Source organism: Vanellus vanellus, assembly GCF_965231255.1.
Source record: "Vanellus vanellus genome assembly, chromosome: 8".
Taxonomy (NCBI): domain Eukaryota; kingdom Metazoa; phylum Chordata; class Aves; order Charadriiformes; family Charadriidae; genus Vanellus; species Vanellus vanellus.
The window spans coordinates 29,277,030-29,304,396 of NC_138913.1; the positions used below are offsets into that span (position 1 = coordinate 29,277,030).

The 27,367-nt window shown below is 55.2% G+C and overlaps 1 protein-coding gene across 5 annotated transcripts; it reads left to right on the forward strand.

The window, feature by feature from the left end:
• The first annotated feature begins 339 nt into the window (after positions 1 to 339).
• IGF2BP2 (insulin like growth factor 2 mRNA binding protein 2) lies at positions 340 to 26,890 on the forward strand. 5 transcript variants are annotated; one of them, XM_082487042.1, is made up of 18 exons: positions 340 to 541; positions 1,066 to 1,126; positions 11,570 to 11,618; positions 12,002 to 12,053; positions 12,642 to 12,705; positions 14,594 to 14,866; positions 18,945 to 19,079; positions 19,519 to 19,641; positions 19,919 to 20,054; positions 20,256 to 20,384; positions 21,281 to 21,304; positions 22,698 to 22,766; positions 22,922 to 23,038; positions 23,657 to 23,731; positions 23,966 to 24,097; positions 24,344 to 24,457; positions 25,009 to 25,100; positions 25,435 to 26,890. In XM_082487042.1, the coding sequence occupies exons 1-18, from the start codon at positions 352 to 354 to the stop codon at positions 25,682 to 25,684; spliced, it is 2,085 nt and encodes a 694-aa protein (XP_082343168.1). In that variant the 5' UTR covers positions 340 to 351; the 3' UTR covers positions 25,685 to 26,890. The 5 variants fall into 5 exon arrangements, with proteins under 5 accessions (XP_082343168.1, XP_082343169.1, XP_082343170.1 ...); XM_082487043.1 differs by having other exon boundaries at positions 20,259 to 20,384; positions 25,435 to 26,889; XM_082487044.1 differs by lacking the exon at positions 21,281 to 21,304 and having other exon boundaries at positions 25,435 to 26,888.
• Positions 26,891 to 27,367: the final 477 nt, after the last annotated feature.

The window sequence follows — 27,367 nt, forward strand, 5'->3', positions numbered from 1 at the left end:
GGGTGTCTCCTTGCGCTTCCACCTGCTCCCGAGCTCCGCCACCCGACGGGGCGGCCCCGGGGCCGGGCTCCCCGTTCCGCCGGGGCGGGGGGATGGAAGCGGGGCGGGATGGAGGGGGGGGGGGAAGGCGGGCTGGGCTGGGCTGTGCTCCGCCCGCTGCCCCGCCGCCGTTACAGGCTCCTACCGGGGCCGGGAGCGGGGTTGGGGGCAGAAGCGGGTGGCGCAGAACCGAACCCTCCCGTCCCCGCCGTCTCTTACCGGGGAGGAGCCGGTGGAGGGAGGGTGGGCGGGCGGGAGGGGGGGGTGGTGGTAGTGGTGGTGGTGGTGGTGGTGGGGTGGGGGGAGCTCCCCATGAAGCGCCGGAGGATGAACAAGCTGTACATCGGGAACCTCAGCCCCGCCGCCACCGCCGAGGACCTCAGGCAGCTTTTTGGGGAGAAACAGCTGCCTTTGGCCGGGCAGGTCCTACTCAAGTCGGGTTACGCCTTCGTGGATTACCCGGACCAAAATTGGGCCATCCGGGCTATCGAGACCCTCTCGGGTAAGCCACCCCCCACCCCCCCCACACCTTTACCCCCATGGTATTACCCCCCTCCCCCCCCCCCCCCCCAAATTCACCGGGGCTCCCCATTCCCCCTCCCTTCCCCCCCCCCTCCCCTCCGGCTCCGTTCCCGCGGCCGCTCCGGCTCTTTCCACCCCTTTCGGCTGATTTTTCGCTGATTTTTTTCTTCGATTTTATTAAGAGCCCAGCGGGTACCCTAAATCCTGACCTTCCCCCCCCTCGGCACCCTCTCCCCTTGGGGGACTATTTTACGAGGTGCCCTCTTCCAACTCCCCCGGGGAACGGAGCAAAGGGCGGCCGAAGGGGGGGTTGGGGGCCGCCGGCGGCCAAGTACCGGCAGGGCGGGTACCGGGGGGGTGGTGGTGGTGGTGATGGGATTTGGGGGTTGTGTGTGATGGGATGGAGAGGGGGTGAGATGAGAAATAAGGAGGGGGGAGGGGGGTTTAGCCGGGGGGGGGGGGGGGGCGGCGGGGTGATGCTGAGCGCCCCTCTGTCTCCTTCAGGGAAAGCGGAGCTGCACGGCAAAGTGATGGAGGTGGATTACTCCGTGCCGAAAAAGCTCAGGTAAAACCTCACCGATACCCCCTCCCCCCCCCCCCCCCCCGACTCCATCCCACTGAAGGGGGGGGGGACACACACGGTGGGAGCCCCACCGGGTTTTACTTTCGCTCCGGAAAGGGGGGGAAGGGAGCTCCCGGCCCACGCTCCCACGAAGGGGGGGGGGGCGTGTGTGTATATCCCCCCCCCCCCCCCCGTCGGGGCGAGCAGAAAACAACTGCTTTTTGAAGAAAAAAAAAAAAAAAAGAAGGAAAACCCTCCTTTCCCCTTCCCCATTGCCCCCCTTTCCCCCCCCCCCCCCATTTTCCCCACGGGGAGAGCAGGGATTTCCCACCCCCCCCTTAAGGAGGTGGTGCGCAGCGTAGATATTTCTTATTTTTCAGAAGTAATCCAGCAATTTGCTCATCCCCCAAACTCCCCGCGTTTATTTATTGTGTCGTAGCGCGTCCCCCGTTATTGTAATCAGGTGGGGGGGGGACACGACACACACACAACACGCGCTGAGGCCGGACGGTCGGGACACGCTCGTGTCATAGAAAATCCCAAACCGGCGCCGTGTTGCGTAGCCGCCTCCTGAGATTTTTCCTCCCCCCCCCCCCAAAAAAAAAAAAACAAACCAAACAAAACCCCCAACTCCGTGTGTGGGGATAAACGGTCAACACATCAGCAAAAAAAAAACAAACCAAAAGAAATTATCCTGCTGGATAATTTCGCGGCGGCTCATTGGGGAGGTTTGGGCCGTGATTGATGCGGGGGGGGGGGAGGATTTATTAATTTTGAAATTACGGGTTGGGGGGGGAGGTGGTGGTGGTGGTGGTGGGGAAATGCTGTTGTGTAATTGAGGCTCGGTGGGGGGAACGGCTCGTGCCCGGCATCACGTGTGCCGGAGCGGGATTTCTTCTTCGTCAGGGATCACACGCTCTTTTACCTTAAAAACTCTCCAAAAAAAAAACCCCAAAACCCAAGCAAAAAAAATTATAATATTTCTACGGTAAATTTCATAGGTGGTTCCGCCGGTGACTTTTTTTAAGAGCGATGGAGCCAGAAATTAGGAGTTTGGGAAGATAGTACGGACTCAGGACTTGACCTTTACCATGTATGAAGGGGATGTAAACAAGGAATTAATCTTTACCTAAATTCTCCGTCGGGCTGGAGGTGCTGCTGCTTTTCCTTCCCAGTTTGAAAAAGAAAAGAAAAATGGGGGGGGGGGGGCAGGGGGGGGAAAGGCATTTATTAAACAGCCCGGAAAGAAACACCGATTTATTTTACGTCGGGCTGTTTTCAGCTGGCTCCCAAGTTTTCTATTCCGGCTCGGCTCCCGAGTTTCCTCACGTTACTGAGATCTAATTTAAGCTGATAGCTGGTTTTCGCGGCTAAAAAAATATATATATTCTGCTCTTCTGCTTTATATCAATATATCCAGTTAAGGGGGGGGCCGTGCCTTTGCCTCGGTAGATGATAGATTTTATTTTTACAATGTGATTTTTGGCGCACAACAGAGCCTCACGTGGTCATGTTTTTATTCCCCACCCCCCCACCCCCCCCTTCTTTAAATTTAAAAAAAAAAAATAATAAGGTTTTTGTAGTTACGGGCGATTCCCAGAGAGGCGTTGGGATTTCAGGGGGTGAAATCCTCCCCCCTGATTAACCCCGGTTAATTGAAATAAATTATCTGTTTTAATTGGGTTGGGGGGAACCTGAGCCCCACTTGGCTCTTGTTTCCCCCCCCCCCCTCCCCTCCCCTCCACCCCCCCCCCCGGCGTTTCTGCGTCACGGGGATGGGGACCCGGGAGGTGCCCATGCCCGCGCCCGCCTTCACCTGCGCGGTCTTTTTGTAACCAAATATAATGGTTTTCTACGCCTAAAAATCCATTTCGATAAGAAACGGGCTGGAAAACACCTCCCGGAAGGGATTTCCTCGAGGTGCCGCCGGGAGTTGTTGGGTTTGTTTTTTGTTTGTTTGGTTTTTTTTTTTTATTCCCGAAGGCAGGAATTAAAACGCACGCGGGCGGTGGGAAGGAGCGGGAATCCTGCTCGCTCCCCCAGTTTAAACCGCCTCTCACCAGTTAAAAATCAGCCATTCTGCTGCCTGGCAAATGGTTTGGGCTCCTATAGGAAGGATCCAACAGTGTTTTGATTGTTTTTTTTTTGTTGTTTTTTCTACCCCCCCCTTGTATATGCTGTATTGTGCCTTGGAGGATTAAGGAAAAAAAACCTAAATATTGCCCTGTTTTTTTTTTTTTTGTTTTGTTTTTTTTTTTTTAATCCATCCCCCGACATTGCAAAAAAATTAAAATTAATTTTTTTAAGGGATTTTTAAATTCGGCAGGAGAGGAGTATACTTTTCCTTTGCTTAAAGCGGGGCGACGCAACCCCTGCTTCGAGAGTATTTGATAGGCGGAGCGCGGCGGCGTGGGCAGCGTCACCATCTCGCCCCTTAAAAATACGTCTCTGAAATCTTTGAAAATCCCGTTAACGGGAAAGAAAGACGTTAAAAAAGAAAAAAATAAAAATTAGGATGGGTTGTGAAATAGGGCGAGTAAAACCCAACCACCCCAATATTGACTTTCATACGAGGGTTGGATAAAAACGATGAGTTTAATAAGGAGCGAAGCCCCATTTATTGTCTTCAAAGCAGTGAAATGTCGAAATGTTGGGGTTCCCCATCGCGAAGGCGCCTTTTAATTTCTCCTTCTGCCGCGATTTGCAGCGATGAGATACAAGAAGGCGAGGGACGTGCGAAGAGCGGGGAGGGGGAAGAGAGGTTGGGCTGGAAATCTCTGCAATATTAGAAAGAATCGTAATAATTGGTGTTTTAGGAAGTGGCGAAACTCGGGTGGTTTTGCCCCGGAGAGCGGGCGCTGGAGGGGTAGCGATGAAAACGCCCGAGCAGCTTCGCTGGGGCTGGTTTTAGGGCATCTGCGGGATTTTCTCCTGTTTCAATAGGAATTATCCTTAAATAAGTTTCCTCTCTTGCGCATCCGTTCGATTCTCGTTTCCGTGTGTTTTGGCTTTATTTCTTCTATTTTCCCCCGCCCTTTTGTTTCTAAACCCCAAACGTTGGGGACGTTAAGGTTTGGGATAAACCTACGAGCCCTTTTTTCTCCCCACGGGCAGCCCATCTTTTTCCTTCCCGACTCTTAATCGCTTGCCATCGATGAGGTGCTTAATTAGGGGAGAGGAAATCCTCGTGCAAACCAGTTGCTTCGCCGGGAAAAGCCGACGGCCCCTCTTCGCCTCTATAAATACGCGCAGGAAAAAAAAAAAAAAAAATACTCCTGTGCCATTCCCCTTCCGATATCTCTATTCAAAAATAGCTCTTAATTAAAAAAAAATAATAATAATTAGAGAAACCTAAAGAGCAAGAAGAGATTTTTCTCTGGCTGTAGCGTGGGGAGGGTTTGCGTCGCTTCGTCAAGAGAATTAAAGGGGTTGGAGATTTGCTTGGGGGGGGGGGAGGGGGGTGTTATATGTTGGGTTACACTGGATTTTAAATTGAATTTAGGGTGGTAGAAGTGGGGCTGCCCTCAGGCCTGGTCCGGGTTTTAAATATGGATATTGAATGGCTTTTAGTATCTTTTGCGTTTACGTCGGTTAATGACGTGTCTTTTGGTATTTGAAGTGTTTAGTGTCGTTTATGTCTATATAAATAAAAGATACTATGTTTAAATATACTATCTATAAGATACTTTGTACCTTTATATATATAAAAGATACTTATATATTAAAAAAAGATACATATATATTAAAAAAAGGTACTTTTAAATATTTTTTTATATATAAGTGTATATATATATACATAAATATGACATTGCCGGGGTGATGCTGGTGGCGTCGGGCATGGGGGAAACCCCCTCCTGCTGCCCGCTGGGTGTGCAGCGGTTTTCCCATCGGTCTCGGATGCTGTTCCCTATGGAACTGGCCCGGAGAAACCCCTTGGGGGGGGGGGGAAGGGGGGGATGTTCATCCTTTCCCAGAGGGAGCCTGGACCCTGTCGCTCCTTTTATTTTATGTGGTTCCAGGTGTGGGCGAACTGGGAGCTGGGGAAGAAGCCCCCCTTCTTTCTCTCCCCCCCCTTCTTTCTCTCCCCCCCCTTCTTTCTCTCCCCCCCCCTTCTTTCTCTCCCCCCCCCTTCTTTCTCTCCCCCCCTTCTTTCTCTCCCCCCCCTTCTTTCTCTCCCCCCCCTTCTTTCTCTCCCCCCCCTTCTTTCTCTCCCCCCCCTTCTTTCTCTCCCCCCCCTTCTTTCTCTCCCCCCCCCCTTCTTTCTCTCCCCCCCCCCTTCTTTCTCTCCCCCCCCCTTCTTTCTCTCCCCCCCCTTCTTTCTCTCCCCCCCCCCTTCTTTCTCTCCCCCCCCTTCTTTCTCTCCCCCCCCTTCTTTCTCTCCCCCCCCTTCTTTCTCTCCCCCCCCTTCTTTCTCTCCCCCCCCTTCTTTCTCTCCCCCCCTTCTTTCCCCCCTCTTTTTTTCCCCCCCTCTCCACCCCTCCCTTCCCCCCCCCCCATCCTTCTTAATCTTGGGAAGCTGTGACAGATGGGACATTATTTCCCGTTCAGCCCTACGCGTAATACATCCATCACGTGCCACCTCCCCCACCCCCCCCCCAGCTCCGTCCCTGGGCAGGTTGTTGGTCCTGTGGACGAGGACAGGGCTTTAACGTTGAACGGATTTTAATTCCTTAAGAGCGTCAAGGCAAAGCCCCCGGCCTGGGAGGGGAAACTGGAGCAGCCGCAGCCGCGATGCTCTTGGCAACTGGTTGAAACTGGGGCAGCTCTTTAATGCTTGTACAGCCCCAGCGCTGACAGAGCCGTTGTTCGTTAAGATCCGCTGCTGGGTTGGGTTGGGTTGGATTGGGCGGGGGCAAAACTTGTTGAGGGTGACCCCGATAGACTGAAATATATATATATATATAATATTAAAAAGAACCAAACCCAACAGACTCTTTCTTCCCTGCCTGGTTAGGGGAGCGTGCTCGGCTCCGGCGGCTACAAGCTGCTGGGTCGGAAAAATTCCGTGGGATGAAGTTTGGTCCCCACCTGATGATGAGCATCATTTCTTGTAGCTATTTTCTTGCCTGGGACAAATATTTCATAAAGAGGGCAGGTCCGCTGGGGAGACGGTTGGTTTCCAGCACGTTTCCCCTCTGTTTCCCTCCCTTTCCCCCCCAGTTCTCTTTAAAACTGATTTTTATTTAGAGGAGGAGCTGCCGGACAGTGTTTTCTCTGCCCTTGGTACCAGTCCGAGGTGGAAGGTGATAAAATCCCTTTATGGCTTTATTACAGTAAGATAATACAAAGCTTGAATAGAAAAAAAATCATGTTTTTTTGGTTTTTTTGTTGTTTTTTTTTTTTTTTTTAACATGATGCCATCCCTTCCATCCCGTTTTAAGGCTTATATTTAAGGCAGTTGGGTGAAATGGAGTTTCTGGTCCCTTCGTGGGAGGTGGAGGTGAAGCCCCTCTGGATGAAGAGACCAAGGGGTGGTGGGGATGATGGGGTGATCCACGGAAGGGTGGGCGGCCGGGAGGAGGGCTCCTGGAGATTGGTGCCTTGTTGTCATTTCACAGCTGCCTCTCCTCTTTATTCTTCTGCCTCTGTGTCTCTGGATTTCGGGGGTGGCTTTTAGCCGTTACGTCCCCAGGAGCTACGGGGAGGGGTAGCCACAAAGCTGCTGCTCACCCAAGCTGCTGGAAGGGGGTGACATGTGCCAAAAACACCCCAACCCACCCCATTCCGGGGGATTAACTGCAAGTTTTAAGGCGTCTTCTGTTTTATTGCTTGGTGTTGGCAAGTACAGCTATCCGGCACACGGCACGCGAAGCTCTCGTTTGTGGACATCGGCCGGTGATGCTGGCGGGGCGCGGGTGGCCGTGGGTTTTCTGTCCCCTTTTCCTGCACGGTCGCGACGTCGACCTCGCGCTTTCGGTCTAACGGACGCATGAAATATACCGCAGCTCCGTCGTGGATTTATTTCACGAACCCAACTTACAGCCTCGCTTCGAGCCGGCTCCTCCGTCCTGCGGGTGATGCCGGCCGGCACGTGGTACCCGACACCCAGCCCTGGGATGGGGGTGATGTTTCCTCCTCAAGCTGGGATGGCTGCCGGCACGCAGGATCACTTTGGGGTGAATTTAGGAGGGCAAAAATAGCAGATGGACCTGTATAAATCTGGTTTTTCAAGCAGTTGAGGCTGATGCTCGGTTGCCACCAGGTGTTCCATCCTGGGTCGAGGTGGCTGGTGGGCACGTGCAGGTAGGGAGGAGCAGGAGGGTGATGCGGAAGGATACAGCTCTCATGGTTATCTGAGGGCAGCTCGTTACGGCAGGGCTAATTGCACCACATAATTAAGTACTTTTTCACCAACTCCTTGCCCGTCGTTACGGCTTATAACGATTTTTTTTTTTTTTTTTTTGTAAATTCCTACCAGCCTGTCGCAAAACAGCTTGGGTGAAACGCGGCCGCTGCCTTCGTCACGAGGTCCTGCGCCGGGGGTTGTGTGCGTGAGCCGAAATCGCTCCCCCATCTCCCAGGTTTTGGGAGGAGCGTGGAAAATGAGAGTAAAAGGGTTTTCCACCCCAAAGTCCTCCCAGGAGTGGTGTTGGAGGAGGCTGGCCTTGAGATGTGCTTCCCCGTCCTGTGAGGACCACGTGTGGTTCCTGCCCCGGTCTTGGGAATAACATATCCATCCGTCGTGGTCCTGGATGTACATCCATCGCGCCGTCAGCGATGACTGCGCGTGGTCCAGCACCGCTTCTACCATGTGGGGAATTATGAGAGCTATAAAAAATACACCCAGTAGGAATAACAACCTTATTTTTAAATGCTGAGAGGTGGTAACGAGCTGCTGGGCGACCTGCCAGGTGGTGGGGGTGTAGCCTTGAGCCCCGTTTGGGTATTGTTGGATGCTCTGCATCAGCTCAGATGGACCTTAGAAATGGGACGATGCTGTAGTGTCCTGTTGAGAAGTGGGGTTATGCAGCATCTTGCTGTGGTCCTTCTCTTTGGGCATTTTGGGAGGCAGGGAAGCAGCGCAGCAGCAAGCTGGGGAGACTGGGGCTGCCCTGGCATCTCCCTTGGCCGAGGTGTGGGGAGATGATGCCCCAGTGCGAGTCAGTTCAAGGCAGAGGCTTTTCTAGAGTTGCTTCCCACACCATGGTGAGGAGACCACGTCCAGCCAGCCTTCGCTTGGATGAGCTGCTTCAAAACGCCCCGTGTCCCCTGGGCTTTGGTGACGGGGTGAACTGAGCCAAATGAACCTCAATAGGAGGGTGGCTTCTCCGTGGTCCATCCTGTAGCATCCATGGGCAGGAGGATGGTTGTAGCAATGCGGTGGCTTGCAGCTGAGCGGTGGCATCTTGGGATGAGGCAAGTGAAGGGGCCACCCATTCTGTTTAGGTGGTAGAAGTAACTGGGCAGCCCGTCCAGTGCTCTGCACCAGTGTGGAGAGGCCAGTCCTGGGCTTTCAGAGCTGAGAAGAGCTTTTCCTTGGAAAGCTTTCAGGTGCCGATGGTTTGAGACTCTCTGGCACTTGGGCTGGGGTTTGCCAGGTTCTCCTCACTGCCTCCTGTCTGGTGTGGGGTGGGAATGGCTTGGGGATAGGGTGGGATGGGATGGGGCTGGATGAGATGGGGTAGGGTAGGGTGGGGTGGAGTAGGAGGGATAGAGCCCCTGTGCTGTGAGGACAGGCTGAGAGAGTTGGGGGTGTTCATCCTGGAGAAGAGAAGGCTCCGGGGAGATGTTACTTTGGCTTTTCAGTACTTAAAGGGGGCTTACAAGAAAGATGGGGACAGATGTTTTAGCAGGGCCTGTTGCGATAGGACAAGGGGTAATGGCTTTAAACTAAAAGAGGGGACATTTAGACTAAGGAAGAATTTTTTTATGATGAGTGTAGTGAAATCCAGAGAGGTGGGTGATGCCCCATCTCTGGAAACAGTCAAGGTCAGGTTGGACACGGCTCTGAGCAACCTGACCTAGTTGAAGATGTCCCTGCTTGTGGCAAGAGGGTTGGACTAGATGGCCTTTGAAGGTCCCTTCCAACCCAAACTATTCTATGATTCTAGGATGGAATGGGTAGGATGGGATGGGGTTGGATGGGATGGGTGACATGGGTGGGATGGGGTAGGATACGATGGAGTGGGATGGTGAAGGATGGGATGGAGTTGGATGAGATGGGATAGGATGCAATGAATCTTGTTCCTTTGCTCGCAAGGATCATATAGCTTCATGCCCAACCCTCAAATCCCTGATGGCAGCTGGGGAGAGGAGGACTCCATGGCTGCTGGAGGAGAGGGGTTTGATAATGCTGGAGGAGAATGCCATTTTCTCTAGCTCTGGCTTCCCCGCTTTGATGCAGTGACTAATTTCTTTTGACGGGCAGAGCCATCCCTGCAGAGCCAAGCAGCACAGGGGGCAGGTCATGAACTGGGCAAGGTTCTTGGCCGTGGTGGGAGGTGACTGTTCAGCAAGGATGGCCATACACAGGGTCCCTGGAGGAGCATCTGGCGGGGGCTGGCCTGGGGAAGCTGGCCATCAAACCCACGCAGGGCTTTATTGGGCACACCTCCTCGGTTGGATGTGAGCGTAGGGTTCGTTGTCCATCGCTGATTGCACTGCTGACCATACCCGTTTGAGCAGCACCATGAGTTACGAGGTTCCTTGGCAGTTTCAGCTGCTTTGCTTGACCATGGTCTTTCTCATGGGACGAGCTGTGGGTTTTGTTTTGCCCTCACAGCTCACATCTCAAGAAACATCCTTTCCCTGCCATCCCTTTCTCCCTTGGAGCCCGTGTTTTATCTGCTGTGGGTGGGGTGGACGCCCCAGATTGCTGCACATATTCACCGTCATCCTTATAGTGGTGTTGTTCATGCTGCACCCTGACTTCATGTTTCACAAGGCAGATGGTTGTCCATCACAAGGTTCTGGTTGTCCTGTACTATTAAATCAGGAGTGAGCGGAGCGTGCCGCCACTGTAGGGGCAGAAGGATCGTGTCTGGAGCACACCAGCCTCCCACACTGCTGCGCATGGCAGTGGGTCTGCATGGACCAGCCTTTCCTCTAGTTCTCACTGTGTCCCACATTCCCCCCCTGTCCCCGGCATCTGGCCCCAAACTACCTTAGAAGCTCTTTATTGGCCAAAATTATTTGTGGGGTGCAGAGGTTCGGGGTGCACAGGTGCAACGAGCAGCTTAGGACAAAGTTTGAAGGTCTCGTTTTCCAGCTGTTGAAGACTGCTGGTGGAATGAGGGTGTTGGGTTAATGGTTTGCAGGTGAGCAGAGCTCCTCCCACCTCCTCCTGCAGGGCTTCTCCTGCAGGATTTGGCCCAAAGCCCCTGTGTGTTGCTGGCCATCTGCTGGGGCTGCTGGTGGCTGCTTGCATGTCCCCACCACTGATACCACCACGTTCAGGCTAGTGGTACCAGTACTTCCAAGCGTCCTCCTTGAGCTCGTCCCAAGGAAGGGCAAAGCTTCACAAAAACAGCTTCCAGCTGCCAATTGGCTCCCAAAACCTGGCTGGGGGGTGGGGTGGCTCAGTTGGAAAACTCATTTCTGATGTTGGGAGAGGTGGTCCTGCTCTGCTCTGATCAGAGCGTTAGAGCTGGACCGGGTGAGAACACAGGACACTGCGTCGGTTGGAGCCAATTGACTACAAGTAGGATGATGAATGCTGGTCTGGGTGACCAGTGGACGAGTTCATGGCTTGGCTGCTTCCTCCATGGGCTCAAGTGTCTCAAAGCTCCCTGCTGCTCAAGCATGTCTTCTTGCAGCCAGACTGGGGAGGTGTTGGGTGGTCATTACCTCTTGGTAAACCTTTGCAGTGTTTCCTGTGTGTCCGTGCCCCGAGCCTGCACCGCAGTGAGGTTGGGAATGCCACCATGTGAGGTTGGGAGTACAACCGCAGCCGGGTTGGGAGTACTATCACGTGAGGTTGGGAGTGCAGCCGGGCCAGATTGGGTGTGTTGGCCATCTCCAAGGACAGGCCTCTGAGGATACGGATTTAGGTTTCCCCGCGGAAAGCAGCCCTATGTTGCTGGGTGGTGGTGGGCATCAAGACACACCTTTGGAGAGCCCCCCTCAAGGGCTGGCAATGCTGAGTCTGGGGGTTCTGTCCCCCCACAGCCCGGGGCAGTGTGGTCAGGGGTGCGCGCGTGTTCATCTCGGCCGTGCCTGTGCGGCCGTGACTCTGCAGAAGCTCATTTCAGGAGGTTTCCGTGGAAACCCGGCAGCCAGCATGAGGAGGGAGCGAGTGTTCCCCGAGACAGCTTCGACCCCGGCGGGAGGTGTCCAGGACAAGGCTGGGAGGAATGGCTTTCTCTGGAGGCTGAGCTGCTCCGGCTCGGTGTGGGGAAGCGGGATGCTTCGGCAAGCTCTTGCCGGCTGCCATCTGATTCCCAGAAAGCCTTTTCCCACCTGCTTTGGTGTTCCTGCAGACCCTAACCTGGGGCTTTGTCTTTGCAGGAGCAGGAAGATCCAGATCCGAAACATCCCTCCCCACCTGCAGTGGGAGGTAAGAAGCGGAACGGTCCTTAAAAGCATCCTAAAATTAATCTCCTCCTCCATCAGTCATGCCGAGCAGCATGAGCTGTGCTGCTGGAGCATGTGGTCGGCACACGGGCCCCCCCTTTACCTTCCCAGTAACCCCAGGAGGGAGGTGGAGCATGAACTGGGCTCCATCTCCTGCCTGCTTGTGCTTTCTGGAGCTGTGGGTGGCTTTGAGCAGTTGGGGTGTCATTGGGATAACGGGGTGGGTGAAGGCATCTAAGCAGTTGGGTGACGCTGGCTCCTTGGAGGGTGTCTGTGGCTGAAGCAGGCTCTTCCCCTGCCAGTTCCCTGCCTGTCCGACAGCCTCTCCTGCCCGTCTCACCTGCCCTATTTCTGCTCCATCCCCAGGTGCTGGATGGCCTGTTAGCTCAGTATGGGACAGTGGAGAACGTAGAGCAAGGTAAGATGGTCCAGCATGGTGGTCCCCATCTGTGTGACAGTCCCAGTGCTGCTCCCCAGCTCCACCCAGGCTGGAATAAAAACAGACTGTTTTTTCCAGTTATTGGTACTGGGCTAAAATGGTTTTCCCCCTGGACATAAGCCCTGCTGGCAGAGGTGGGACCACACGTCCAGTGGTGGGATGGCATGGGCCATGAGTCCTTCATCCCCAGGGTTTCTCCTGTTCGCTGGCAAATTAAAAAAAAAATTAAAAATTGTCCCCGCCAGCGAAAACGAGCCAAGTGTTCTTTGGGGTCTGCTGGTGGATCGGTGATGTCCAGCCATGCATCCTCCCTGGTGGGGGGGACAGGATCCATCCTTGACACCTTCTGCTCCTTTGCCAGCCCGGCCCCATCCTTGTGCTGGGAGAAAATCCAGTGGTGCAGAAGCACTCACCCTGTGTGGTGGCCACGGCCGTCCCCCACGGGACAGGCATTACCCTCCCACCATCCCCACGTGCAGCTCCTCTCCGGGGCGTACCGGGGGGGCCGGGAGCAGTGGTGACATCTCCTCCCCTGCCCTAACGCTCCTTCTCTTGCTTTTCCCCCAGTCAACACAGACACAGAAACAGCCGTTGTCAACGTAACGTATGCAACTAAAGAAGAAGCAAAAGTGTAAGTGGGTTTTATTTCGTTTTGTCCATGTTTTCATGCCACCCGAACTTTTTCTGAGGAATCCCAGGTATTTTCCTCTGGCTGTTTTTCCAGGCTTCTTCTTGTCTTCTTTCTGAGCCTCCTCGGGTTGTTTCTAAGCTCTTAGAGTGTAAGCTTCAAGTGTTCTTAAGGGCTGTTTGTGTATCTTCTTGAGATACAGCAAGCAGATGTTGGGTTTGTCTTGAGCTGTGTCACCTCCCGTGTCTCCTGCCAGCAGTCAGCTCCACCTTCTCCTCTTTGCCCCACCGCTGGGTGGTCTCCTGCCTTCTCCTCTCACGTGGGAGATAGGGTTTCCATGGTGTCCCATCATACATGCACAGGCACTGCTGGACCAGCTTGGGGCCATCAGCCATGGGGTCGTCCCCTCTTCCTCTGTGCCTTCTCCTCTTGTCTCCAAGGGGGTCCCAGACGTAGCATCTTGCGATTCCTTTTGGACGGTGTCCTTCCTACAGGGTCCCCTGCAGAGTCGCAGTGGCCTTGTCTTCAGGGAGCAAAGCGCTCTAGAAAGTTGAGGGTCAGGTCAGATCAGCGGTTCGTCAAGGAGTCGTCTTCCCAGGTTGAAAGTGCAGACCTAAACTGGGAATGCACCAGATTAATCACCAATCTGACCACCCAGCCAGAGCTGCTGAAAGAGGTGGAATATGGTGGAAGAGGTGGGGGAGATGGTGAAGAAATGCTGTTGGACTCGTGAGGATGGAGATGGGGAGAATGATCTGCTAGTCCAGGAGGCCAGAGGACAGCCCACCTTGCTCCAGTTGGGGTGGCCGTGCTGGGGCGTTGTGGTCCAGCCTTGACTGGCCACAGGGAGGTGGTTGCCAGCAGGTGAAAGGAAGGTGCCATGGACCACAGGTAAACGAGGTGTGAGCTGGCGTGTCTTGGGATGTCTGGCAAGAAAGGAAGACGAAGAGTCTCACCAAAGTGGTGCTTGATGACTTTGGGGTAAGGGTCTTCAGGATGCAGCATTCAGCTGGACTGGCACCTCTCTTGGGTGGTGCTCAACAGCTCGACGCAGAAGTGAGTGATGGGAGGAAAGGCCAGGGTGGTTCGTGGGGATGTGTGTTTGGTTTAGAGCCCGTTGTGATAGCAAGAGGTATAAGGAAGACCTCGGCAGAGAAATCGGGCCCTGGGGCACTGTGCTGATTTTGAAAAGGGACGGCGAAGCTGCAGAAGTCATTGTTGGCTGTGACATTGGGGCCTGGCAGGGAGCTGCTTGCAGTGGTGCGTTCACACACCTGCCTGTAAATAGCCAAAGCGAGAGATGGTAGGAAGAGGAAAGAAGTATGGCTGAAGCCATCACTGCTTGCAGAAGTCATCGCAGACTCCGGCACAGCTGAGGATCACCCCACCAAGGAGGGGCTTGGGGGGATGAAGAGTCCAGGTGCAGCACCCCCAGCCTTACCGAGCTGGAAGGGGAGTTGGGGTTCCCAATAGAGGGGCACCATGTGTCACCTCCTCCTTGGAGCAGCAGTTCTTGCTCGGAGCCCCTCTGTCACCTTTTCCATGTCCACAAAGCCCATGAGAGCATTTCCATGCTGTGTGATAGCTTCTGGCCAGTGCTTCCCCCACGTGAAGTGTCAGATCACCAGGCTGGCACCCCACCTCTCCTGGGGGGACAAGCCGTGTGCCAGCCCCAGCATCACCCATACGGGAGGGGACATCGTTGCGCCACACTACGGGGCTTGCTCTGCCCAGGGAAAGTGGAAGGCTCTGGCTTCCCATGGCCGCCTTCCTCCAGAGGGAGAAAGATGCAGGGCTGGGGAGGGACCACGGTCTACAAGGGCAAGTTCTGGAGGTGTACCCATCCCTGGAGAGCCCCTCACCGCATCCCCCACCTCTCCCTACCTTGCAGAGCAATTGAGAAGCTGAGCGGCCACCAGTTTGAGAACTATTCCTTCAAGATTTCCTACATCCCGGATGAAGAGGTGAGCTCCCCTCCGCCCCCCCAGCGATCCCGCCGCGGGGGCCACTCTTCCAGGGAGCGGGGCTCCTCCCCGGGGGGCTCCTCGCAGCCCAAACAGCTCGATTTCCCACTGCGGATGCTGGTGCCCACGCAGTTTGTTGGTGCGATCATAGGAAAGGAGGGCTTGACCATAAAGAACCTTACTAAGCAAACCCAGTCCAAGTAAGTACCTCAAATGGTTTTGTTTCCTTCCGTAGGGCGCTGTAGGTCCCCCGCATGGGTCTTCCATGCGCCTGGGGCTTTTGAGTGCTGGTCAGTGCTGTTTTCTTGGGGTGCAGCCTTCATGGAATGGTGGCGGAACCCATGTCCTAAACCATTCCTGCTGGCCAGGGTGGTCCGGGTGCGGCAAGGAGGGGGATGTGCATTTGAAAAGGCCAGGGATGGGTCTAATCATGAGAAAGGCTGGGGATGAGGCTTTAGGGAAAAAAAAAAAACAACCAAAAAACAAAACGGCAAGTTTGGGGATAAAACGCTGTAGGGGGGTCCTAGTTACGGCGGTCGGTGCCCACGCGGTCTTTGCCCTCGGGATGTGCTCATCCCACCGTGCCCCGGATGGGCTAAAGCTGTCGTAAGGGCAAAGGGGGCACCGTGGGAGCGCTGCCTGGAGAAGGATGGGCTTCTCGTAACTGTTTGAAGCCTGTCCTTTTTTGGTTTTTTTTTTTTTTTTGCAATCTAAGGTTTTTATTTTTGAAGAAAAAAATGAAAGGGGCGGGAGGGGGGGAGGGGACTGTCTTGCCAAAGTTTTCCATGTTTCTCTTGTCAATGTTCACATTGATTTCACCTCTGATTTTCCGCATGGTTTTCCTGCATGGTTTGTTCCTGCCCAGATTTGTTTGTGTTTAACCCAAAGCCGTCTTCTCCCATGCTCATCATCCTGAACCCGGTGGTCCCACAGGACGTAGGACTCCTGTACCAGAACATCCTCCAGGGCATCCTAGTTCTCAGAGAAGCTTTTAGTGGCAAATTATTTGGTAATAGCGCATCTGCTTGAGCAGGAGGTAGGAAGATGCGCTGCTCTGCAGCCGAGCGTGCTCAACCCCAGCGTTGGGTTTGCAGGAAGAGGTTTGTACCCAAAGGGGGCAGTAGGGAGAGGATCTCTTTGAGCCCAGCTAGCCCTAGAGCGTGGCCGCCCAGTAGCTGTGAGCTGGTCCTGGTTGGCTGCGAGCCCTTCTTCTCCAGGTGAGTCTCCTGGTGTGACGAGCAGCAGGGTGTAGCCATGTCCTTGCCACTCAGGACTGGAAGGTTGCCCTTCGCAAGCCCTGTGCCTGGCGAGGAAGGTAGGAGATGTTGGCTGATGGTTTCTCTTGAGTACGAGGCCAAACGCTGCTGCCTGGGGCAGTTTCTGCCACCGAGCTGTCCCTCCTTGTGGGTTGGCTCCCTGTGCCTGCCCTGAAAACCTGGTGCCGTGGAGGAAGGCCATGCTCCATGCTCTCACCTCTCCTGACCTGCCTGAGGAGGCCACGTGCCATGGCGGGCCACCACCACCACTCCAGCCTTGTGCAAGGGAGTCCTCATGCACCCGTCTTGGGCAGTCGCAGGAGACCGTTGCCTTCGGTTTGAGGTGTCATCCCGCAGTTCTGTGCCTGCTCAGGTCACCCTCACCCACTGGTGTGCTGATGCTGGGGACGAGGGTGCTGGGGACGAGGGTGCTGGGGACATCCTGTTGACCGGCCCCTGCTCCTACCCAGAACAACGTTGGGTCCTGGATTCCTCTGGTCACATAGGACTTCACTCCTGTCTCCACTTACGGCGATGGCTGGAGATGCTCTTGAGCTCCAGGGGACAAAACTTGTCCCCAGGTTGAGCTATCTTCTTCCTTGGCTGAGAAGGAGCCCAGACCAAGAGCCCACCCCACTAGAGGACCTTCCACAGTGATTGCAGCCCTTGTAGTTTGATGAGGAGAGAGGACCGTCTCTACCAAGCACCCATGGGGCCAGGATAACTCTGCATGCACATTGTGTTGTCCACCTGGAGAGGGCTGTCCCTCATGGCCATCATGTCACTCTCTGAAGCCATCCCAGCCCCTATAAGGTCCCTGGGGTCCCAGACAGCTGCAGGTGGCCTGAAGGGGTTGAGGGACCCCTTCTGCATCCTCCCGTTGGACTGGAGCTGTACAGCAGCAGTACTGGGATGTGCTGGGAAGCCCAGAGCCCTCCTCCACCCTCCAGCTCTTTACGGCAGGACATGCCTGAACGCAGTGGCCCCTTCCTGGCGCCCCATCTTCTCTCTGCAAATTGAGCTCCTTCCTGCACATCCAGGTTTGGGATGGGTTGGAGGTCAGCCAGAAACCTGTCCCATGTCCCTCTCCTGGGCTTGTCCAGGGTACTCGTCATTTGGGTGCGTCCATCCAGCCCGTCTGTCTCTCTTTGGTCCCTCTTTGGTACAAAGGCACAGCTCTGTGCCCCATCTCTACCTTGACTGCTCATGGGTTCAAGAAGCTGATGAATCCACCCCATCTGTGGGGTTTGTTGGGGCGGCCATGGATTCCCCATCAGTTCCCCCCAACTGGGAACGTCAACCCAACGTGACATTGTGGCACCGCTCTGGAGCATGGGCCTGTCATCGCCTCTTGTGGCATGTTGTGATGAGTTTGCTGTCTCCTCGGTGGAAGGGGTGGCAGTGGGTGTCCCTGTGGCTGTTGGGTGCTGCCTCTGAAGGAACATGTCCTCCACATCAACCTGCTGGAGCTCCACAGCTGGGAGCACCTTAGAGGGTGTCACATGTGAGTGACAGCACGCAGCTGGGTCACTGTGTGCTGTAGACATAACCAAGGGGCAGGGAGAGCCTGGTGGTGCTCATGGCTTCAGCACCTCTTTGCCCAGTCCAGGGAGGACCAGTTTCCTGCCTGAGCAGCCCTGGCTGAAGCCATAGGAGATCTGGAGAGATGTAGCCTGCAAAGGGGATCATACTTTGTCTTCATTCCCGCTTCCGTTTGTTTCCGAACCGCTCTGGGTTCCCTTTCAAAGCTGGTGGTGTCAGGCTCTTCCTTTATCTCGGGGAAGGTTCACCCACCTGCTCCCGCTCTACCTGTAGATGAAACGTCCTTGTTCCTACGCACTGGTTCATGAGCTCATGGAAGAGTTGACCTGTGCAAACCCACCGTGACCCTGCAGCATTCACATGTGGTGCTGGTTAGAGGTGACTCTGCACCACAACCCTTGGCCATGCATGCACAGCAGCACCCATGAATGATCCTGGTCAGGATGGGGACCTTTTTCAAAAACATAGACATGGCCGGAGGGCGCCGTGTTGGAGTAGAGCACTGGTGGCATTCACTGGGTGGCTGAGCGGTCACTACTGCACCTTCCTCAGAAGAACTGGGCCAACCCAGCTCTGGCTGCGGCAGTGATAGGGACCCCGAGGTGGTGGCCGATGGCAGGATGGCTGCATGGCATCATCCTCTGGTGGGAAGAGTGCACGGACTCACATGGAGAAGATGGAAGGGTTGCTTACCTCTGTTCTTCAAGACGCGTGGTTGACGTGCAGGATTCTCCTACCCTGCTTTCCTCTCTCCCTCTCTCTCAGGGTCTTTGCCAGGTACGGTTGAGCGGTGAGGAGCGAGCTGGAGGCATGTGCCTCCTCCCCGCCATGAGCTGAGGGGAGGACCAGAGGAGGTAGAGCACGGTCCCTGCCGGTGCGCAAGGGAGAGCTTTCTGGTCTCCCGTGGAAGGGCGTGAGTACAAGCGCTGTTGTTGACGTGTGCCTCCATGTCGTGACAAAACGCTGCCTACGGGTAAGTTGTCTCTCTGTCCCGAAGGACAATGGTCGTGGCAGCCACTGGTCGCTGGACAGCCTCGGGTGTTGTGCAGAGAGAGGTTGAGGTTGGAAGGGACCTCTGGAGACCTCTAATCCGGTCTCCTGCTCCAAGTGGGACTGGCGTCAAAGCTGATACATCAGGTTGCTCAGGGCTTTGTCCAGTTGAGGAGTTGTTCTGCCCCCTCTTGATGCATCGTTTGACATTGATTGATGTCCCTCAGCTCCTAGATAGACCTCAGGTCATAAAGGTGAACGTAGCTCAAGTCTGAGCTAAACCAACCGAAGCAAACCGTGACCTGGGCTTGCATGACACCAGGTGACGGTAGATGTACGTCGGTGAGACCCAGGTTCACCCCAAAGCTTGAGCGGGTGTTGAAATGAGCTTTTCTGTGAATAGCAAGCTCAGCTCCTGAGCTCTCGAAAGCCTTTGTGTGACACCAGACACATCTCAGGGGGCTCCTCTCTGCTGGTTGTTTCACTGTAGGGTTGACATCCATCGGAAGGAGAACGCTGGCGCCGCTGAAAAGCCCATCACTATCCATGCCACACCAGAGGGGTGCTCCGAAGCGTGTCGCATGATCCTTGATATCATGCAGAAGGAGGCAGATGAAACTAAATCGTAAGTGCCCCCTGGCTCAGCAGAACGGGCAGGTTTGGTGGAAGGGAGGTAAATCAGTGGAGAAGAAGCCATCTTCTGTCACCCCCCACCCCTTGAGGGAACTGCTGGCATTCGAAGTTTCAGGACAGAGTCGTGGGTGAGTTAATAACTTACAACTTAACGACTTCTTAATGATGTGGTTGACTTGTAGAGACCAGAAGTGCAGGTGGGTACAAAGAGCATGTAGGCAAACTTGGAGAACAAAACCTCATGAAATAGAGATGTGCCATTGGGCTTGGGAAGTTCCTGCGTTCCCGTTCCCCAGAAACTGAGGAGATAGAGTGGTGGGAAATGCTGGTGCTGCTTCTGCTCCTTCCAGCGCGTTGTTAGTGCCTGTTGCTGAAAATTGGTTTCCTGGCCAGATGGACCATTAGGTTTTATTTTCTGTAATCCATTTCAGAGCAGAAGAGATTCCCTTGAAAATCCTAGCACACAACAGTCTGGTGGGGAGGTTGATTGGCAAGGAGGGCCGCAATCTCAAGAAGATCGAGCAGGACACAGGCACGAAGATCACCATCTCCCCGTAAGTCCTGGTGAACACCAAGCCACCCCCCTCCATCCAACATGGTATGGGCAGCGCCGCAGCCAGAAACCAGAGCAGTTGCGTCCTCCCATACATGTTCCCTATCCCGGGTGGATGTTCTCCATCCCAGGTGGATGGTGGCGTTGGGCGGGGAGAGGGCAGGTGCTCCCACACGGTCTCGGGGGGGAATCCTTATCTTTGATCTGAGTTTACCTTTTGGGGTTTTTTTAACTTGGAAAAAAATGTAACTGTCTCTCTGGTTTTATCCGTGGGCTAGTTTGCAGGATTTAACCATTTATAACCCTGAGCGGACCATCACAGTGAAGGGCAGCACGGAGGCGTGCTCCAATGCCGAAGTGGAGATCATGAAGAAGTTGCGAGAAGCCTACGAGAACGATGTGGTGGCCGTCAATGTAAGCTCCTAATCCTCCTGCCTATGATGCCCCTGCTTCAAAGCCACTGCTGAAGGTGGCCAGAAGAAAAGTGTTGGGGGGGGGGGGGGGGGAATGTTGATCTGGGGTTAGCCCTCACCCATCACGACCACAGTATGTGGTGAGAACTCCAAAAACCCCACTCTGCCTTTTACACGTTTCTCTGTGTGGTTCCTTTCCCAGCAGCAAGCCAACCTAATCCCTGGATTGAACCTCAGTTCTTTGGGCATCTTCTCGACGGGGCTGTCCATGCTCCCATCCAGCCCGGGGGCGCGAGGAGCTGCGGCAGCCGCCCCGTACCACCCATTTTCAGTAAGTGCATGAGGTTTTGAGGTGCGGGGGGGGCACGTTCTTGGGGGCAGAGTGGTCTCTAGACACTCCTGCTGTAGCTCTTGGGTTTGGGTGGACACCGTAGCTATAGGAGCCATCAGTTGGGAAGCCTTGAACAAGAGCTCTGACTCTTGGCCATTTGGGGAAGATGCTTATCACAGCAGTGAAGTGGAGAAGACAGTGAATGAACGTGGCTCGTCCCTCCTTGGATTTAGATCCCCGGGAAGATCTGCTGCATCCCCGTGTTGCGCTGAGCTTGGTTTCACCTGTGTTTAAGGACTGGCCGTGTCCCAAGGGTGCTGCTCTCTGCAGGTGGCTGGGAGCAGCCGGTACCGATGCCGACATGGAAAAAGCATGTAGATGATCTTCAGTCCTGACCCCAAACCCACCACTGGGTTGTGATGGTGTGGACTTGGTTGTGCCCTGTGGGTCTGGTCCCAGTGGCCACGTGAACCCGCTGGCATCGCCGCAGGGCGTGCGGAGTGTGGCGTGAAAGGGGACGAGCAGCGTGCCCTGTGCAGCCATCAGCCTTGGTCCCCACCCTGGCACCCACAGGGTGGTGCCTGCTGGGAGCTGATCTTCACCCGATTTTGTAGGCAAAGGTTTCCCTCTTCCTTGGGGTGCTGTGGCTGCTGGGACCTGGGGCAAAGCACGCCTGGGAAGCAGCTTTAAAAACCCTTGAGGTTGTACGCAGGCAGGGAGAGTCCGGTGTTGGGAAGACACTCCGGCCAAAGTGCTGGTGGAGAAGGTCCATCCCCAACCCACCAGCACCTGCAGAGCACCCTTAGGATGAGCAGGCTGAGATGCTTTTGGCCGCGCACGGCGACCGGCGCGCGGGTTCATTTACTTGTGCTGTTTTCTTTTCCTGGCGACGCCAGCAGCAGAGCGGTCGGAGGAGAACGGTGAGTGCCAGGCTGGCGGTGCGGAGGGGCGCGTGAGTGTGATGTATGCGGTGGCCCTGGAGGGCACTGAGAAGGGTCGGTTGGTCTGGCTGTGCGGGAGGATGCTCTGCCTGCGTCGGCTACTCGAGCAGGCGCGGCCTTGGGGAACCATCTGGTTGAGCATTTGTTGGTATGATGGAGAGGAGCTGGGCAGGTCTCCTGAAGGGCAGCGTTTGGTAGGACTCCTCCACCCTAAAGCTTTGTGGGACATTTTTGAAGCCACCCTGGTGAGGCCAAGAGGAGCGATCACCTCTGCTCCTTCCACCCAAGTCCTTTGTGTTTCACACCTTGGAGTGGTCGTTTCTGACCGTTTCCTCAACAGGACCTGGGGTTGGTGGCAGTAGCTTCAACTGTGGAGCTCTAGATACCTGGGAAGGATGGAGGAGAAGGAACGAGGCTGCTGGTGAAGGGAGGGAAGTGAGGAGGTGCAGTGTCCAGGCCGGCATCAAGGAGTGTCTGGTCAGGAGGGGACACGTTGGTGTAAGAGCCATGGAGCAGCCGGTGGCCCGAAGCAGAGGGTGGACCTGGGGAGCGTGGGCTCAATGCGAGGAGGAGCACGACACCTCAGCGCGGCGGGTTTCAATGGAGGTCTGGGAGCGAGAGCGGCGTCCAGCGTGGGCAGGGGAGCTGGGTCTGCTCGTCCTCCAGCTGAGCAATGGTGGTTTGCAGGTAGCATCCGGTTTCACTTGCTGGAATGCAGAGCAGGAGGGAGTTGTGTCTACTGCCAGGGGAAGTGTCTGATGTATTTGAGACATGGAAGAGTTGACGAGGCGTTGGGTTGGGTCGAGTTGAGTTGGGTTGGGGTGCTGGCATGCACCCCTTGCTTTTGGCTACTTTCCCCCCTGTCCCCAGCCCACGTCTTGGGGGAACATCTCTTCAGCCTTTGCTTTCTCTTCTCTTGGACCTGGAGAAGTGAAATGGTGATGGAAATCAGAGCCAAACCAGACGTTTTGCTCAGTTTTTGCCAAACCCACACCGTCTCTGCAGGGCACCGATGGTGGTCACAGCATGGTTTCGGCTTTCCGGGGTTGCGGCTGCTCTGAAAGGGTATCGGGGCCGGTTTTCCCCTACAAACACAGGACACAGGTGGCAACATGGCAGCGGGGAGGGAGTGGGGGTAACTGGGAGCCCCTGTCTGCCTCCCAGCCCCATCGTGCTGGGTTGGGGCTGCAGCTCAACCCGAGGCACCCTCTGGTGCACCCACACTCTGTGACAGGGGGGTTTCAGGGCCTGAAGGGTTGTCCCCGTGTCCCTGCCGGGCTTATGGTGGTGGCACACTGCTGTGCTGGGGGTGGCCAGGAAGGGTCTGGCATGCTGGGGCCATCACTGACCCTCATTTTCTCTCCCACCACAGAGCTCCTCGGCGTACCTCTCAGGTCTGTACGGAGCTCCCCCAGCCAGCGCCTTCCCACATCAGCACCCGGTAAGTGCCTGGCCCCCCTCTCCAGGAGATCTTTGCTGGGGCACCTTGGGAGGGTGGGCAACCACCACCATTGGATGGTGGCATGGGAACAGCCACTTCCCTTGTCCCCTGTCCAGCTGGTCCCCTGACCCTCTCACTCTTCTGTTCCCCTTCAGCTTCCAGAGCAAGAGGTTGTGAACCTGTTCATCCCGACACAGGCGGTGGGGGCCATCATCGGGAAGAAGGGGCAGCACATCAAGCAGCTGGCGCGGTTTGCGGGTGCCTCCATCAAGGTGAGGAAGGCGCTGCGGGGCTGGTCCTGCGCTTCGTGCCTCGGTTTCCCCTCCGCACTGCCAAGGTCAGGGAATGGGAGTGTGCGGGGAGCAGTTTTGCTCCCCAACTTATCACAGAACGGTTGAGGTTGGAAGGGACCTTGAAGATCATGGAGTCCCACCCCCCTGCCCTGTTCAGGGACACCTCCCCCCAGCCCAGGTTGCTCCAAGCCCCGTCCAACCTGGCCTTGAACACCTCCAGGGCTAGGGCAGCCACAGCTTCTCGGGGCAAGCTGGGCCAGTGATTCACCACCCTCACAGTGAAAAATTTCTTCCTGTTATCTCCTCTAAATGTCCCCTCTTCCACTTTGAAGGCACTCTGCCTCGTCCTGTCACCCCATGCCCTTGTAAAAAGTCTCTCCCCAGCTCTCCTGTACCCGTTGGCATGGGCCCACCTCTCCCGCCTGTGTTTAGTAGAAGGCCAGGCCTGCAGCACCCTGGTTAGGAGCCCGGCTCGGGTGGGAGGGGATGCTCCTGCATGGGGGGATTGCCCTGCGTTGTGGGGGGACATGCCACCGAGGGAAGGTCTTGCTGAAGCGGTGGCTGCACTCACGCTCCTTCTCCCCCATACTTCCCCAGATTGCACCGGCAGAAGGTCCCGAGGGCAGCGAGCGCATGGTCATCATCACAGGGCCGCCCGAGGCTCAGTTCAAGGTGCGCTGGGTGGGGGCTGTGGGTGTGGGGGACAGTAAGGGCCAAGTTGAGAGCGTCCCTGTGGTCAGCACTGTGCTGCCAGCCTGGCTTGGCCTCCCTCAGCGCCAGGGGAGCTCTTTGCTGGGCACCGTGGTTTTTTATGCTGCTGGACGTGGGGACATTGTCCCCTTTGGGGATGGTGAGGCACAGTGGGCGCTGCCTGATGGTTTTCCTTCCCGTCCGTCTCCTGCCCAGGCCCAGGGGCGAATATTTGGGAAGCTGAAAGAGGAAAACTTCTTTAACCCGAAAGAAGAAGTGAAGCTTGAAGCCCACATCAAGGTGCCTTCCTTCGCTGCCGGCCGCGTGATAGGCAAAGGTGGCAAGACGGTAGGTGGTGGTGCCCCGGGGACACGGAGCTGGTCATCAGCCATCCCCCCTGACCACCCCAGGGGGACAAATCCCGGGTGCACATTGGTTTCAGCGATGTCTTGACCCTCAGCCCCGATGTCCGGGTGGTGGTTCTCGTTGGTCCCAAGGAAGGGGGAGACACACAGGGTGCCTGGTGCCGTGGTGACACCGGCAGCGGAGGATTTTGGCTCTTCCACAAGAAAACCCTCTTGTGGTTCGCTCCAGGTGAACGAACTGCAAAACTTAACCAGCGCGGAAGTCATTGTGCCACGAGACCAAACCCCGGATGAGAATGAGGAGGTCATCGTTAAAATCATTGGGCATTTCTTTGCCAGTCAGGTACGGTTTGGCCGTGGCTTTACCCAGTATTCCCCAGCCGCTTTCGTCCACCGAGGAAAGGTGTGGGGCTTGCTGAGCCCAGCGGCACCCGAGCACCCTGCCGCTCTTCTTTTGGGAGGTCCCTGTGCCCCCAAGACACACTGAAGGTGTTTCGGCAGCTCCCCCCGGCTGTGCGAGCGCTGAAATTGAAGATTGGCTCGATTGATCTAAAAATGCATGTTTTGGGTGCTGTGCAGAGCAGCACCCAGGGTGTGAATGGACTCCTCGGTGTGGGCAAAGCCACCCGCATCCCACCTGGGTGCATCTTCCATAACCTTGTCTCCTGTGCACTCGAGCGGGATGGCGGCCCCCCCCAAAAAAATTGAGCCTCTCTCAAGGAGCGATGGAAGAAGCACAAGTTAAAAAACCCCACAAACCTGAAATTAATTCCGGCTTGTCTGGAGTGAAAAGTTGGGAGCGGCGAGATGCTCGGTGGGGGCTCAGGGGTGGGTGGTGGTGGGAGAAACAGTGCCCTGACCCCCAACTTTTCCTTTTCTCTTCTCCTCCCCAAGACTGCACAGCGCAAGATCAGGGAAATCGTCCAGCAGGTGAAGCAGCAGGAGCAGAAACACGCTCCGGGAGCCCCGGCCTCGCAGCACAGCAAGTGAGGCTCCCGCCGTGCCGCCCAGCACCGCCCGATGAATGTAACCCCGCCGCCGGACATCCCCCCCCCCAAACCCTCCTCCACCACCCCCAGCAGGTCAGGGGAGCAAACCAAAGACCCGCCCAGACACACAGCCCCCCATTCCCGCGGCGCTGCGAGGATGCGCAGCTGAGGGGTACGGGGAGGGCTCTCTCCATCCCACAGCCTCCCCCTTCCTCCTCCGTCGCCTCCCGACGCTATCCCTTTGGTTGGACTAACATGGGCAGAGAGAGAAAGAGTTTTTATTATTCTTTTTTTTTTATTATTTTTAATTTTTTTATTTTTAATTTCCTAGAAGCCACCCGTTTTTCATCCTGGGCACGGCTGGAGAAGCTCACCCGGCATTGAGGGGGAGGAGGTTGGGCTGTGGCGCGCAGCACAGCGGCTCATCGATTTTTAGAATTAATATATTGATAACAAAACTAACGGCTATTTTTAAGTTTTGTAAGGATTTAAATTTTTTTTTATTTTTTTTTTTTTTCATTTCAGAGGGGGTGGGGGTGGGAGGGGGATATTTGTTTTTTAGCCAAAGCCAGCTTTTCTAGAGGTTAAAGGAAAGGAGCTAGTCCAGTGGTTCTCTAATGCCCGGTAGAGCAGGGATGTAGGATTGCCAGCAGGGGTTAAAAACCCAATACTTATTAAAGGAGCATTAAAAAAGCGATTTCTTAAGGGCTTTGAGAAGAGCAGTGCCTGTATGAGCCAACAGAAGGGATACCGTCTCCTAAAAGAGGAATTTCTCTTTCACGCGCCCTTTCCTGTTTGCTTCACTGAGTCCCAAACTGGGGTTTGCATCTGTTCCGTCCCCCCGTCCCGGCTGTCCCTCTGTCCCTTCGCTCTCCATCACCGCCCCAATGCGGCTGAAAGATCCTGGTTGCAAGGAGAGAAGGGGGAAAAGAGGGGTGGGGGCAGAAAGCAGATTTCCAAGAGGTTGTCAGCCCAGGGCTGGGGGGGGGAAAAAAAACACTAGCAAAATAATTATTTTTTTTTAAATTTCAAAAATAAAACACACACGACCCCCCAACCCCAGATGATACACATGCATCCACACACAAAAAACTACCTCAGGTTTTCGTACCTCAGCACCTTGCGCTTGTGTTTCCCTTTTAGAGATTTTGTATGCCTTGTAAAACTGATAGTTGGAGCAATTTTTTTTTTATTTTTTTAATAAAAAAAAAAAACAAGTTGGAAAAAACGATCTCAAGCGAGTGCGAGGCGGGAGAAGGAAACCAGTCCCATGGGTGCCAGAGCTCTTCCGTAGTCTCCTTCTGCTAGCTGAGAGAAAGGAAAAAAAGAGAAAAGGAAAAAAGAGGAAAAGAAAAAAAAGGGGAAAAAGGAAAAAATGGGGAAAAAAAGGCAGAAAAAAAAAAGGAAAAAGAAAAAAAGGGAAAAAGAAAAAAGATCCCCAAATATAAAAAAAGAAAGGTAGAAAGGAAAAAAAAACAACCCAACCAAGCAAGGAAAGCGGTGAAAGCCGGGGGCCAGAGGAGGGATGGGAGCTGGTGGGGTGAGGTGGCGGTGCCATTGCCGGCCCCGGGGGCGGCGACACCACGTTTCTGTCCTCTACTGCAAAGTGTTGTGTGAAAAACAACCAACCAAAACCCACCCAACGACAACATCAAAAAACAAAGAGAAATATATCCAGCTAACAAGAGCCTGAGCTTGCTCTCCGTTGCTTTCTTTCCAGTGTCTTGGGGGTGTCACGGCCGAGCTGAGATTGGGGTGTGGTGGTGGTGGGAGTTTGTCCCATGGCTGTGATGGGGGGAGAAGGGGTGGGCAGGGAGTGGGGGATGTGGTGTGGGGTTTTCTTTGGGTGATGGTGTTTTTTTGCCAGGCGTCGCTTTACCCAGTGGCTCAGGGAGGTGTTGGCATCACAAAGCCTGCGCTAAAGCGGGGTGGGGGCCTCGCCGCAGTTGGTTAGCAGAGCCAAAGTGGTTATTAATGGTTCTTAAGGGTGCCCTAATTATGCCCGTGTAACTGGGAAGCTCAGATGCCCCCTAAGCACCCCCCCGGTGCTTCTCTAGCCAGGCGAGTGCTGGGCGTCCCCCCCTGCAGGAGAGGAGCGCACCTCCAGGGTGGGTGGAAGGGCATCACCCAAGAGGGAGAGGACCAAGATGGGGCTTGGGTGTCCTTGGGGTGGCCGGGTGGCGGGGTAGGGCTGCTGGGGGCTGCCACGATGAGGGACACCCCAACGCCTTTCTCCATGGCTCCGAGAGCTGTGCTCCCTCCCT

What these genes read in the sequence shown, in the direction of transcription:
- IGF2BP2 (XM_082487042.1), top strand. Translation starts at nt 352, where the DNA reads ATGAAGCGCCGGAGGATGAACAAGCTGTACATCGGGAACCTCAGCCCC. An exon ending in AGAGCGGTCGGAGGAGAACG is followed by an intron (nt 21,305 to 22,697) that starts GTGAGTGCCAGG and finishes CTCCCACCACAG; the next exon opens with AGCTCCTCGGCGTACCTCTC. An exon ending in GGCATTTCTTTGCCAGTCAG is followed by an intron (nt 24,458 to 25,008) that starts GTACGGTTTGGC and finishes CTCCTCCCCAAG; the next exon opens with ACTGCACAGCGCAAGATCAG.